Here is a 14,613-nt window from a genome sequence, read left to right as displayed (position 1 = left end):
TCAACGATACATCTGCGAGGCTGCCCCCCCCCATATGCAATGCTGTTGAACGTGGCACGGACCTCCGCGCCCAGTACTTCAAATGGCGATCAGATAATTGGATTATTTCTTTTGCATTACATCAGATACAAGGTAAGAACACTATATATAAATTTGATCGTTGATCTGATATGTATTTCTACCCCGATCGACTCTGTATCTGTGTGTGTATGTGTGGCTGTTTTCCGTTGGGTGCAGGAGGTGGGGGGGGGACGCCGCGCTACGAGGGCCATTTCATGTATGCACGAGGAAGGATAATAATGATGATCTAGCGTTGACTTCAGGAAGATTCGATAATCAGCCGAACGTGTTTTGTGTATTCCACTAAAGGGCTATTATCGCGTCTTTCTCTGGAATTACTAGAAATCACCAAAACTATACTTGTATTCAAAACGGTATAAAACGGAAATGTACAGATGAAAAAACAATCTGTTTTGTACATGTTGACTGCAAGCAACTCACTGATAATCGACGGGTGTATTAGACACATAGCCATAATTTAAGATATATTTTAAGCACTCGCAAATCTCCCAGTCCTCCCATTGATTAAAGCGGTGGCGCTCTAGCGCCCTCTCGCGCACTTAAACGATGGCGTCCAATGAGTTAAGGTGCTTTTGTGTATTTGCTCATGTGATGATTCAGAGCCTTCCGCCAGTAGTCTGTTTGCCCGGTGGAAGTGACTGTTCAGTGTTCTCTTGGATGTGGACCTGAGACTGTGGTACCGTCTGCCAGACGGCATGGGCTCAAACAGCTTGTGGTTTTGGGTGACTATTTACACTGAATTACAAATAGACATTTTGTTCTGTGTAATATTTAAAAACACTGATACTCAAAATGTCAGGTTTTGTGTTTTAAAATATTATTCTGACCTACACTTATCATTAGATACAGTCTGGCGATGGGACATCCCAGAATTAGACTCCGAGTTTGACTGGGATGTTTGGACAAATGTTACATTAGCCTCCCACAACCCTAATCACCAGTAAATACATTTGAATTATATTCATAGGACGTATCTCACACCTAGGAAGCTGTTTGCTATGGGACTGGTGACCGACTCTCGGTGCGCTTTGTGCAATCTGAGGGCCACTGGCACTTATATGCACATGTTTTGGGATTGCCCACCAGTAGCTCATTTTTGGAAATCCATAACGACTAAACTTTCAAACATACCGTATGTAACCTAACAATCCCACTTACGGCAGAAACACTACTTCTGAACGATATATCATTACTACCAGCATCAGTACAATGGAAAATAATCATTCTGGCGGGCGTTACTACAGCCAAGAAGCTGATAGCCATGAGGTGGAAAGAACCTGAGAAACTCACAATGATTAATTGGTCTCTGACACTACTGGATGTTATTTATATGGAAATCTCTACTGCTCGTATAATTGGAGTGGGACAGGCCAGCATTGAGCTGTGGGTCGCAGCGGCCGAGGAGGTCAAGACCACCATATAGCGGCGGTGCGGGGTTGGGGTGTGGAACCTGGGGGGTCCGGCGGTCCTGGGGGCGGGAGGCGTCCATACCAAAGGTAGCCGCATTTCTGGCAGACGTTTCTGGTCATGTGACATGTGCGCCCAATAGCGCGACGAGCTGTGTCTTTGCCCATTTCCACGTCAAACAGCCTGCAAACTACCTGGTGTTCTATCGCCATGCTCCAAGACAAACTCTAACCGTAACCAACTTCGAAAGAGTGCCTAAGCTTAACCGTCGAAAGAACTTGCCGTCACGCTCTAAGACAAACTCTAACCTTAACCAACTTCGAAGAGTGCCTAAGCTTAACCAGTGTAGAAACTGACGTCGGCCAATCAGAGATCGTCTGCCAGAAATGCGGCTACCTTTGGTAAATACGCGGGCGGGAGTGGGGGAGGAAATGTCTAATGTATTTTGTGGTGTTTGTGTTGTTTTTTATTTTTACTCTGTATTTTGTATTTATTATTATTTTTGTTATCGTTATTGCAGTATCTTGTGTTTTATTGTATTATTGTACTGTGTTTTGTTAAAAAATATATATATATATATATATATTATTCTGACCCAGGTCTCCTGGAAGCTCCAAGTTTAGACAGATGGCAAATCCTTTACGGTTAATGACTGCCCTGAAATCTGTGACCCGTAAAAAGTATCCAATTAAGTCGTTTTTTTTGCCGAAATTGGCGCCATAGCGCACAGTAGGAGAAAAGGGTCCCAGAGTTCTGTATCGCCTGTTCTTCCAGAAGCACATGAGGACGCACATGATGTGACAAAGAGTGCACTGGAGGTGTGTAAACATACCCCTGTGCTTCAATTTGATTGCTCTACATGATCTTCCTCAAAATGTAACAAGCTAACAAGCTGTCTGTCAATCAAATCAAAGGAGATTGGATTCATTCCAACTTCACCTAAACCAAAAGTGAAACATAACAGACGGGACGGGACGTAAACATTGCAAGAGCAAAGAAAACAGTTTGCAGAGGTTATGAGGTAGGAAATGTATTCCGCTTGTAGACTATAGATTAGAAGAACAACAGAAAACTCTGTCTTTTTGGGTGGAAATGTAAACGTTAACACCCTAACTGGAACAAAAGCTAGCTTTTTACAAGAAAATTCTGTTGGATACCTTTAAAGGGGACATGCATTATAATTGGCTTTTTTCAGTATTTACCATTGTTTTATAGCAATAGGGGTTAGTATCAATGGGTCTAATTACCATATTGACTCATCAGTCTAGTCTCGAGTTCACGAGATCTAGGGCTGGGCGATATGGCCAAAAACGTTATCGCGTTAAAATTATAAAATTATTTTCATATAACTCGATATCGATAATTATCGTCGATATGTCTGTCAAGTTTAATTAACTTCTTATGCCCGGCGCCGATGGACGGGCTATTAATAGACTTGTTTTGCTGCTGCGAATGTCTCGAGTTGATGTCGTCATCAGTCCGCGCACGTTAGCAGTTAGCTAGAGCAAGCGGTGTATCCCATGACAATGTACTAAATATGACCCTAAAAATACTCTGTTCCGCCCCAATACATTGCAACGACGTCCACCGTATACCCCACACTACTCTAACCGTTACCCTCAGAATTCACGCCACACACCCACTCGGCACGTAAACTATAAAATAGCGCCGTGCAAGCTAATTATCCTAGCCAGCCTTGTTTCCAAGCGGTGTATCCCATGACAATGTACTAAATATGACCATAAAATACTCTGTTCCGCCCCAATACATTGCAACGACGTCCACCGTATACCCCACACTACTATAACCGTTACCCTCAGAATTCAAAACACACACCAACTCGGCAGGTAAACTATAAAATAGCGCCGTGCAAGCTAATTATCCTAGCCAGCCTTGTTTCCAAGCGGTGTATCCCATGACAATGTACTAAATATGACCATAAAATACTCTGTTCCGCCTCAATACATTGCAACGACGTCCACCGTATACCCCACACTACTATAACCGTTACCCTCAGAATTCAAAACACACACCAACTCGGCAGGTAAACTATAAAATAGCGCCGTGCAAGCTAATTATCCTAGCCAGCCTTGTTTACTACTTGAGTCATACCTCTCTACGTCTCCTTCCGCTGTCGGCCATCTCCTTCACTGATTGGTTGTTAGTGCGTGTGCTCATATCCAAGCTTGGAAAATCGATATATCGAAACTTTGCGACCACGTTTCATGTTTATTTCGAGGAAATAATTTATCGCGATAGTTATCGTTATCGTTTTATCGCCCAGCCCTAACGAGATCTTCCCTCACTCAACTAAGCCGTTCTGATTTGATGGTATTCCTGACGAGAATAGCATACTGATCTGCAGTAACGCCCCCTCTATGGTTGTAGTGCAGTGTAACCCGATACTTCCTCAAACGGGGTTTGACAGGCAGAGAACGAGCAAGGAGGGAGAGAGAGAGAGATAGAGGGACGGCGGGAGGGACTGCAGAAGTGTGTGCGCCATCTCTCTCCCTCGTCAGGGACACACACAAACTTGACTGCGTGTGTGTCAGGGATCTCTCTCTCCCTCCCTCTCAGGTCACTTGTTAAGCAGGGGTCTGGGGGTGCCTCACCAGGAATTTTTTGTTACAAAGAATTTTTGAAAATGTACCCTTTAACACTTTGATTGCCCAAGGTTAATTCCTTTTTAACTCCTTGAATGCCCAGGGCCACTTCAATGTTAAGGTTAATATCGCCTAATCTATGTTTTAAATTATGGCTATGTGTCTAATCTGCCCGTCGCTTATCAAAGACTCATTTTCCAGGCAACATTGTCGTAGCAGATTGTTTTTTTATCGCTTCATTTCCGTTTTCTAGCATTTTGAAAATCACTAGTTTTCACAGAAAAAAACAACACATTCCATGATAATCGCCTTTTACTGGAATATTATAGAACAGCGGTTCCCAAACTTTTTTGGCCGTGCACCCCCTGTCACCTCCCGACCTAGCTGACGCACCGCCAATGGGTTTCTGTTAGAAAAAATTGTTGCTGGTCTCCGTGCACAGATTTTATTTTATCTCTTCCCACGGCGACTATGGATAGGGAATTTCTTTATTTAATTAAAATGTTCACGACAACATGGATGCATGTACTCTGCCAGCATGTTTAATATCCATAATACTAAAGGTTTGACTAAGATTTTTATGAAATTTTATTGTAAAAAAAAAATTATAATAATTTATTTTATTTACCACCATTAGCCTTTTCATGTCACGCACCACCTAGAGGGCGCTCGCGCACCACAGTTTGGGAACCACTGTATCTAGAACGTTGTCATTGTTCGGCCTATTTATGAGTAGTTTTTCAAATAAACGCTAGATTATCGATAGTATATGTGTGCGCATGCACACTCGTGCTGCGAGTTGAAAATCGATTCTCCTAGTTACTGACCGCTCGCAGAGCCAAACAGCAATATCACATAATCACATAAAAGCTTATATCTGTGAAAACAAGTCTGATTATCCTAATACTGGTAACATAGATTCCTTACCTGAGATCAGATGGTATCCAAATGGATTATTCCAATTCCTGATCGCCATTCGAAAAAAATCTATCTTTTTATTGATTCACCGTGTATACTGTAAAAACACATAATCTCCGCTGCTCTGAGGCTCACTAGTGGAGCTGATCGACGCCGGCTGCGTGAGTGAGAAGTAAAATGTGGAGTCAGGGATTTTTTTTCTCATTCATTTTCATTGAGTTCAATCCAAAAGGGTGAATTACCATCTGGGAGACGATAGGGGGCGCTTTTTTCACATCCGAGCGCCTGGAGTGGTTGGATTTCCAACGGTAGACTTGGTTGATGAAATATGATTTCAGATCGCTAATAAAAAAAAACGAGAAAATACGAGAATTCTCGTGAGTGGGCATTCAACCCGCGGGGGGTAAACCCGAGAAAACTCGGGTTGGGCAATCAAAGTGTTAAATGCCAGTGTTTGTGATGGGCATCACAAATGATTGTAAAAAAACACAAAAAGTAAAAATATTTTCAATACGGTATATCAAATGCAATGTCGATTTTTCTGGGGGGGGATTATTACAGGCTAGCATGTGTCAATGATTAGCAACAACACTGATTTTGATTGCATTTGTTGAATAAAAGATTTATGACTGTTTAGGCCCCGTTTAGACGGAAACGCTAGCAGGTGAATCCGCAAAAATATTTTTACGGATGTGCCTTTCGTTTATACGGAAACAGCGTTTTTACGGGGTGAAACCGCAAAAAATTGAGACTACCTTCCAGGGTGGAATTCCTAGAAACGCAAAAGCTTTGCGCTCTCGTCTAAACTATCAAACCGTATAAATCTGTTAAAAAGGATGACGAAAGGGTTGTCACGGCTCTGGTCGCGCGTACTGCTTACGTCACAGGTAGCAGGTAAGCGCCAGTAGCCGAGACGTAAACAAAGCAAGTATGTCTGACTATATCAACGGAGATCACTTGAAGGCTACATTGGCAGTACTTTTTAAAGACACAAGAATCAGTCCAGTTTTAAGATACGCTATTGGAGCTGGAATTACCGCGGCTGCTGGCACCAGACTTGCCCTCCAATGGATCCTCGTTAAAGGATTTAAAGTGTACTCATTCCAATTACAGGGCCAGCAGGTGCCTCGACTGGCCCGCGCCGTTCTGTGTTCTGAACGTAGCGTTATAGCAGTACTTTTAACCCTTTCACTGCCACACGACAGAAGGTTAACCCTTTACTATCACACAACCGGCTGTCGTGTGGCAGTGAAAGGGTTAAATACACAAGAATCTGTCCGGCGGCGTGAGTGGACCCACTGTCTGTGAGTGACTCTGCTTTGGTCCAATCACATTCCCCATCCAGTCTGCGAATCAGAGGCAGAGTAGGGCGGGTCTTCACAGCACGTCATGTGACATATGCGCCAATCGTGTGACAGCGGTGCTCCGTCGTTACAGCCTCGTCTGCACAGAGAATTCCACCCCAAAACGCTCGTCTAAACGCAAAATTAAAAGTGAAACCGCAAGACGACTTTTGCGGTTTCTGTTCACAAAACGCTTGTCTAAACGTAGCCTTAGCCTTAGCTCCAATAGCGTATCTTAAAACTGGACTGATTCTTGTGTCTTTAAAAGTACTGCCAATATAGCCTTCAAGTGATCTCCGTTGATATAGTCAGACATACTTGCTTTGTTTACGTCTCGGCTACTGGCGCTTACCTGCTACCTGTGACGTAAGCAGTACGCGCGACCAGAGCCGTGACAACCCTTTCGTCATCGTTTTAACAGATTTATACGGTTTGATAGTTTAGACGAGAGCCCAAAGGTTTTGCGTTTCTAGGAATTCCACCCTGGAAGGTAGTCTCACTTTTTTGCGGTTTCACCCCGTAAAAACGCCGTTTCCGTATAAACGAAAGGCACATCTGTAAAAATATTTTTGCGGATTCACCTGCTAGCGTTTCCGTCTAAACGGGGCCTTAGGCTACGTTTAGACAAGCGTTTTGTGAACAGAAACCGCAAAAGTCGTCTTGCGGTTTGACTTTTAATTTTGCGTTTAGACGAGCGTTTTGGGGTGGAATTCTCTGTGCAGACGAGGCTGTAACGACGGAGCACCGCTGTCACACGATTGGCGCATGTCACTTGACGTGCTGTGAAGACCCGCCCTACTCTGCCTCTGATTCGCAGACTGTGGATGGGGAATGTGATTGGACCAAAGCAGAGTCACTCACAGACAGTGGGTCCACTCACGCCGCGGGACAGATTCTTGTGTATTTAACCCTTTCACTGCCACACGACAGCCGGTTGTGTGATAGTAAAGGGTTAACCTTCTGTCGTGTGGCAGTGAAAGGGTTAAAAGTACTGCTATAACGCTACGTTCAGAACACAGAACGGCGCGGGCCAGTCGAGGCACCTGCTGGCCCTGTAATTGGAATGAGTACACTTTAAATCCTTTAACAAGGATCCATTGGAGGGCAAGTCTGGTGCCAGCAGCCGCGGTAATTCCAGCTCCAATAGCGTATCTTAAAACTGGACTGATTCTTATGTCTTTAAAAGTACTGCCAATGTAGCCTTCAAGTGATCTCCGTTGATATAGTCAGACATACTTGCTTTGTTTACGTCTCGGCTACTGGCGCTTACCTGCTACCTGTGACGTAAGCAGTACGCGCGACCAGAGCCGCGACAACCCTTTCGTCATCGTTTTAACAGATTTATACGGTTTAATAGTTTAGACGAGAGCGCAAAGGTTTTGCGTTTCTAGGAATTCCACCCTGGAAGGTAGTCTCACTTTTTTGCGGTTTCACCCCGTAAAAACGCCGTTTCCGTATAAACGAAAGGCACATCCGTAAAAATATTTTTGCAGATTCACCTGCTAGCGTTTCCGTCTAAACGGGGCCTTAGACTGCCTTATGTGCCACTAGGCACGAAGTGGATAGGTAACAGGTAACAGACTGCATTACTCTCTGTCACAGTGATCTCCTGGTTAGGTTATCTAACTATCGCGCCACCGCAACTAGAAACACTGGCCTGGCCTGCTTCTAAGTTCAGTGACATGACTGCAGACACACAAAAAATTAAAATAATAAAAATTAAATAAAGAAAATATTATAATAAAAACACAATTTAAGTACCACAGGTTGAGAACCACCGAGTTAAAGTACAGATACTTTTGCCTGTCCAATTCTACGAAATTGGAAAAAGTAACTGCAATTGCACCTTTCTGTACTTGCATAGGACTAGATTGTCTGGTTAGGGTGAAAATTTAACAATATATGAGAGCTAGGTAATAAATCAAGAGTAGGGGTGGCTGTTTCTTTTTAAACTATAAACAATAACTGAATAGTAATACTGCTTTCATTAACTTGTTTGTCAATTAGCCGGCTGATACAATGGCTGTTGAGATGTTATGATTTGATGGCAGAATTATTGTGTCTGGCTGATTTGATTTCCCTTCGATCCACCCGGGATTCCAGTCTTGTAGAGGAATCTCTCTGTATAAATGCAAAGAACCGTGGGAAGTGGTTGACCCATACTCTCTCCCTTTCTTTACCTTGGTTTAGGGCCCAGGTTCGGGGTGAGCTTGTGATGGGAGTCTGGAGTGTCTGCTCCCTCTCCTCGCTCCATCCAGCTGGACTCTGATGAGGAACACTCCTTCACCTTTCTCTAACAGCACATCAAGGGTGAAAGGCACATTTTAAACAAAATAATAATAATGGCAAAGTACAATGCAAGTTAACCTCTTAAGATTTATCCACTTCTACAAGTTTCATTTGCATGTTCTTGGTATCTAGGGAAATAGAAATATTGTGTCTGTTACTATGCTTGAGTAAATTGTAATGAACCAAGGGAGAATCCCCCCCCCCCCACACCCCATTATTTGACTGTGAATAACACCATGCTAACCTTGACCAAAAGTGGTCAGCGCCTTCTTGAGATCAAATGTACTAAAAGTCTAAGCAAATGAACAAAGGGCAGATGATTTACAGGTTTTTTGTAGAGACAGTACGAATTTTGTCATACGGGCACATGCCATTTGAAATATGAATATAGAATATCAGGCCTATAAATTACATTATTATGGCCAAGTCATACATCTGTGACGCGGCACAGTCTAGGTCGGATTATGCCGGCACGCACAATTTCTTCAGAAAAGCCGAAAATGTTGCGCGATTCCGAAATATGTTGAAATTGAGATAGGCAATTTTGAGTGCTTTGAAATGTTCTCTATCCGTTTCCTTATTTGCTAAACTTAATACGACTTGTAAATGTGTTAATTATTGTTAGATTGTCCGGCAGTATTTTCATTGCTGAACTGAAAGAGTGGCTATGCTGGTTTCGGGGTCCGCTGTTTCAATGGCGGTGATGTCAGTTGTTGATGTCCATAAACAGGGGTGACAGGGCCTCTATATTTGGAGATAATCAAATGGAGAGAACGGCGACATCACTGGCAGCAGCTCTTAATCGAATTGGCGAATTCAGTGAGAGCGAATCCGACGACAGTATCCCGGATCTGGAAAGCAACAGTCCAGGCTTTGCTGTCCTCGCGTCTAAATCGCCCGTTTTCCGGTGCAATGCGCAGGGATTTTTACACACTCATATTTCTTAAAATCATTGGTAAACAAACGTAGTGCTGAAAATTAGGGGTGCACGATATTGATTTTTTGACCTGATTTTCTGCTCCTCAAGGTCAATACCGATACCCGATATATATACGGTATATTTATTGTATTATATATATATATATATATATTTTTTTTTATGTATATTCCTGTAGTTTTGCCCTAACCAGATTTATCATGACATGAGCGTTACTACTATGAACAAAACAAAGCCAAGAGAACAGTTTTGACTATTCAAATAAAGTGACTATATTTATTTTTCCAAATAAATATAATTTGAGTCAATCACAAAATTCACAATCCGTCAATGTCATTAACAATGGTTTCCCTGAACAATGAGTGAACTAAAAACCAATAGGTATTGTGCTTCGTCAGTAGGGATGGGTACCGTTTGCGTGTATGCCTTCTACAACGGAACTGCGTTTCCGCGTTCGAGTTTTGCGCTCCGATTGGCTAGGTCATGTGACATGTGCGGCAATCGTGGGACAGCAAGTTCTGCGCCTATTTCCGGGTCTAACAGCCTGCAAACTACCTGGCGTTCTATCGCCATGCTCTAAGACAAACTCTAACCTTAACCAACTTCGAAAGAGTGCCTAAGCTTAACCGTCGGAATCAGGGCAGGCGTTCTATCGCCATGCTCTAAGACAAACTCTAACCAACTTCGAACGAGCGCCTAAGCTTAACCAGTGTAGAAACTTGCGGCCCCACGATTGGGCGTACATGTCACATGACCAGAAATGACCTGGCCAATCAGAGACGCGGAAACGCAGTTCTGTTGTAGAAGGCATTCAGGCGTAACGTTCACATTTGAACCGATACGGTACCGTTCAAGTTTCAAGTTTCTTTAATAATTGTCATACAGAAGTACAGAATACTTTTATACAAAATGCTTCTTACTGTTACGCTCCAGAGACTGTGCTACCTGTGAATCGATACCGGTACCCAACGGTACCTTTTTTCGGTACTTTAGTCTCTAAAAATGTAAACTACCGTAATTCCTCTAATAGTAACCCCGGCTTGTATTTGTTTCAACTGTAGCGGGTACCAGGCTTGTATTAGGAGGAGGCCTGTATAAGAGGGAGGCCTATATTTCAAATTTTCAAACGGATCATAATGAATAAATCAACATTTTGTGTCAGTTTGAACCCAGTAAAATGTACTGGGTTCATTTATTGAAACCAAGTACTGTATGAAATAGTAAACAGTGCAATTACAGGTGGTCACTGGTCATTTCAACGTTTTCAAAGGGAAATCAAGTAACTAGCTCAGTATGCAGCTCAGTATATTAGTAACCCGGCTTGTATTAGGAGGCCGGCTTATAATTGCTTAGCTCAAGAGCGCACCCGGCCATTAATAGAGACCCGGCTTGTATTTGAGACCCGGTTACTATTAGAGGAATTACGGTACCTACCTCAGTTGTGAAAAAAAAAAATCCAAACTTCAAATAACCACATATTAGACCGTTTTCGGCTTGCCATTGCCCCGACTGCTTTGTTGTTGAATCAAGTCAAATCCTAAGTAGGCATATATTATGCGTGGGAACGTTGACATGAAATAAAAAAAGTTAAAAAAAAGTGTTAAACAAATTATTTTTTATCGGAGCTATCAATAATTTTATCAGGTTTATTGGGATGACGTCATAATTGCTGATATCGGCCCGCATCCCTACTGAAAATATACATTTTGACTGCTGTTTTGGTAGGGTTGGGGTCTTTACTCTTGGCTACATTTGAAAAAGAAACACAACATCACTTAAAACGGACTGTATTGATCTATTTGTGACGTGAAATAAATATTGGCCCGGTACCAGGCCGATCGGGCTTAAGAGGTTAAATGAAAGCAAAATGCACGGTCTAAGAAGTGGTACATTTCATTACCTTCCTTCTGATCGTGGGATAGATGACACCATTGTTGAATTTCCCAGACTTGTACTCAAACATTGACAAATCCACAATGCCCTCCAGCACTGACGCTAGTTCCACTCTGCTTCTCAGACGATCGCCATGTGGACTAGAGGGGAGAAAACAATAAGAATATGATAGCCGTCTCAAAAAATTATAATTACATCCAAGTGAATATTGACTATGGTGGTGGCAAGTAATTTCATGACAAAATATCTACTGGCCCATGAAGTGAAGATACCAGAACATGGAGGAGAGACTTGGTTTACTGAAGATACCAGAACATTGAGAGATGCGAACATTGAGGATAGTGTCATGATTTACTGAAGATACCAGAACATTGAGAGATGCGTACATTGAGGATAGGGCTGCACGATTAATCGGGGGGGGGGGGGGGGGGGAATCGCGATCTCGATTCATAGACCTATGCGATCTCTTACTTTAACATTTTTTTTTTTACTTTACTTTTTTAAATGACAAAATAAGAATCATGCGAGAGAATCGTGATCTCAATTCTTAGAGATAAATCGCGATTCACATTTTAGCAAGAATCGTGCAGCCCTAATTGAGGATAGTGTCATGATTTACTGAAGATACCAGAACATTGAGAGATGCGTACACTGAGGATAGTGTCACATGATTTACTGAAGATACCAGAACATTGAGAGATGCGTACATTGAGGATAGTGTCGTATGATTTACTGAAGATACCAGAACATTGAGGATAGTGTCATATGATATGCTGATTAACACTTTAAGGACCAGACACGAGTATATACGTGTTTCGATTCCATGCGTTGTGGACCAGAGCCACGTATATACTCGTGGCAAGTTGTTATTGTTTTATTCCATATTTATAACGCTTATTAGGTACCCGATCCACTAGCAGGATCTTTCCACATATTTGATTTTCGAAACATGCAGTACCGGCCAGATCCACTTAGGGGCGCCATCGCTCCACTGCAGTATCATTGATGGGATTTAAAAAAAAAAAATGCTTTTACAGTCATGTGGGCGGATCATAGATCCTTGATTCCAAACGAAGCCCCTCCATCTTGGATCAGCTTGCCGGACGTTTTTTTCAGCGTGGAAAAAGATTTATGATTAGCCAATGTGCATATCGATCTACCAGAATCCGATGACTGGTGAGGAAATGCTGCCGGCGATCACATGGCCTGACGGTAGGATAATATTACCCCAAATTACAGCTGGATTGGACATTGTTTTATAACCTAACGTGATAGACTACTGACATTTGCTACCGGAACGCACACTCTATTGCTAATCAATAATACTGATCGGCGTTCCCCGCCGCCCCCATTTCATCCATAGATTCTCTGTAATAGTCCGGATGCTACGCAGTTTGTTTTATTTCATTCGTATATATACAGCAGAAATGGCGTTTGATATAACGGCGCCAACGTTTAGCCTTTTTTGCAGCCTCCTGCAGAAAAGCCTAGACGAAAAGCGCGATATACCTTATATTCACGACGCTATAAAATGACAAACAACCGATGGATTTTTATTTTCTTTAAGCCATTATGAAGGCACGGTTTATGCACTCAAGTGACAATGAGAATGGACAGATAGCAATACTATAAATGATATATAAAGCTCTTAGAAAGTACATCGGTTTGTTTACAATGCGCTGTCCTCTGAGGCCTAAATCGCCACGGGGCTCCGGACGCCATAGTGTTAAGACACTTGGACACTTGGACTAATGCATTCAGTCATTTGGACGGAGTTGTTAAAACTCACTCCACTCAAACCAATAGTTATAATTCACTCTACTCAAAATCAAATTTAAATCGACGTGACTGGGGAAATGTTGCCAGTCAGTCAGCCAAAACAAATTCCTGGACGACTCCAAGGTCGAACTGAGAGCTGCTGGAGTCGAAGGCCCTCTTGGAGATAAGAGTGGCATGTGGCCCCCCCACCCCCCCTCCTACGTGTATGGCCCAGCGCCTCACGTTGGTGATGGCAGCTAACTCGTATTGAGTCGTATGCGTGCTGGAGGGGGGAGCCAAGGCTGTCTCGTCAACCCCCACCCCCCCGGGTGCTCCGCGCCAAACATGGCAGCGGTAATACGCATACGTCTGTCTCAAAGAGTCCTGCATGTATAACAAATGCGCATGTTGGTGAATTTATGACTGTGTGCCATTATTACTATCAATGTAATAATTGTGGAATATTACTATAATGAGCTGTATGTGTATGAACCAAGCATCCTTTGTGAAGCACTTTGGTTGACAAGTGTCATGTTTAAATGTGCTATATAAATACATTTGGTTGATTGATTGATTGATATGATTTTCTGAAGATACCAGAACATTGAGGAGAGACTTGTAGGATTTACTGAAGATACCAGAACATTGAGGAGAGACATGTAGGGTTGACTGAAGATACCAGAACATTGAGGAGACTTATGATTGACTGAAGATACCAGAACATTGAGAGACTTGTAGGATTTACTGAATATACCAGAACATTGAGGAGAGACTTGTAGGATTTAATGAAGAGACTTGTGGGGTTTACCTGAGGTAATAAACATCCTTCTGGCCGACACTGCAACCAGAACGTCTTATTACTTCTTTCCTCTTCCATCCCTGTCCAAGTGCTGGCCACTCCTCCCATCCCTCGTCAGGGTGTGTTCGCTTGCGGCGGTGAACATTCAACCTCATAATAGTAGGGAGAAAATCATAAGAATAACAGGAAATAGAACAGACTCGCATTATACACTTCACAATCAATAGCCTACTGACTGAAGAAAAGGAAAGGTTCATGTCTTTTGGGGGCATTACTGGGGCCTTAATTATGAATCATTCAGTACCTTCTAATATAGACAAAGGATGCTGCTTTATGACGAGTAGTACAAAATAGGTAGTTGAATGATACGTTTTATTATCATTTATTAGCAAGCCAACTAGTTAAATGGTAAATGGACTGAATTTTATAAAAGCGCTTTACAACTTATGCCTCACATTCACCCATTCACTCACACACCGACAGCGGAGGCAACCATGCAGGGTGCCAACCTGCTCATCGGAGCAGTTAGGGGTTAAGTGTCTTGCTCAAGGAAACACCGGGAACCATCTGATTTACCAGACGACT

General features: G+C 42.7%; 1 protein-coding gene across 4 annotated transcripts in view; it reads right to left on the bottom strand.

Moving 5' to 3' along the window:
* The window catches only part of LOC311231163 (uncharacterized protein), a 38,748-nt gene that overhangs the window by 21,576 nt on the left and 2,559 nt on the right, over positions 1 to 14,613 (bottom strand). For all 4 annotated transcript variants that reach the window (XM_084317673.1, XM_084317674.1, XM_084317676.1 and 1 more), the window contains exons 3-5: positions 14,038 to 14,178; positions 11,479 to 11,611; positions 8,533 to 8,645 (exon numbers count right to left, since the gene is read on the bottom strand). In XM_084317673.1, coding sequence (XP_084173799.1) covers positions 8,533 to 8,645; positions 11,479 to 11,611; positions 14,038 to 14,178 — 387 coding nt within the window. The remainder of the gene's footprint in view (positions 1 to 8,532; positions 8,646 to 11,478; positions 11,612 to 14,037; positions 14,179 to 14,613) is intronic.

This window comes from Notolepis coatsorum (assembly GCF_963971535.1).
Source record: "Notolepis coatsorum genome assembly, chromosome: 6".
NCBI lineage: Eukaryota > Metazoa > Chordata > Actinopteri > Aulopiformes > Paralepididae > Notolepis > Notolepis coatsorum.
The sequence above is the reverse complement of the archived record's forward strand: the minus strand, read 5'-3'. Positions and strand labels throughout refer to the sequence as shown.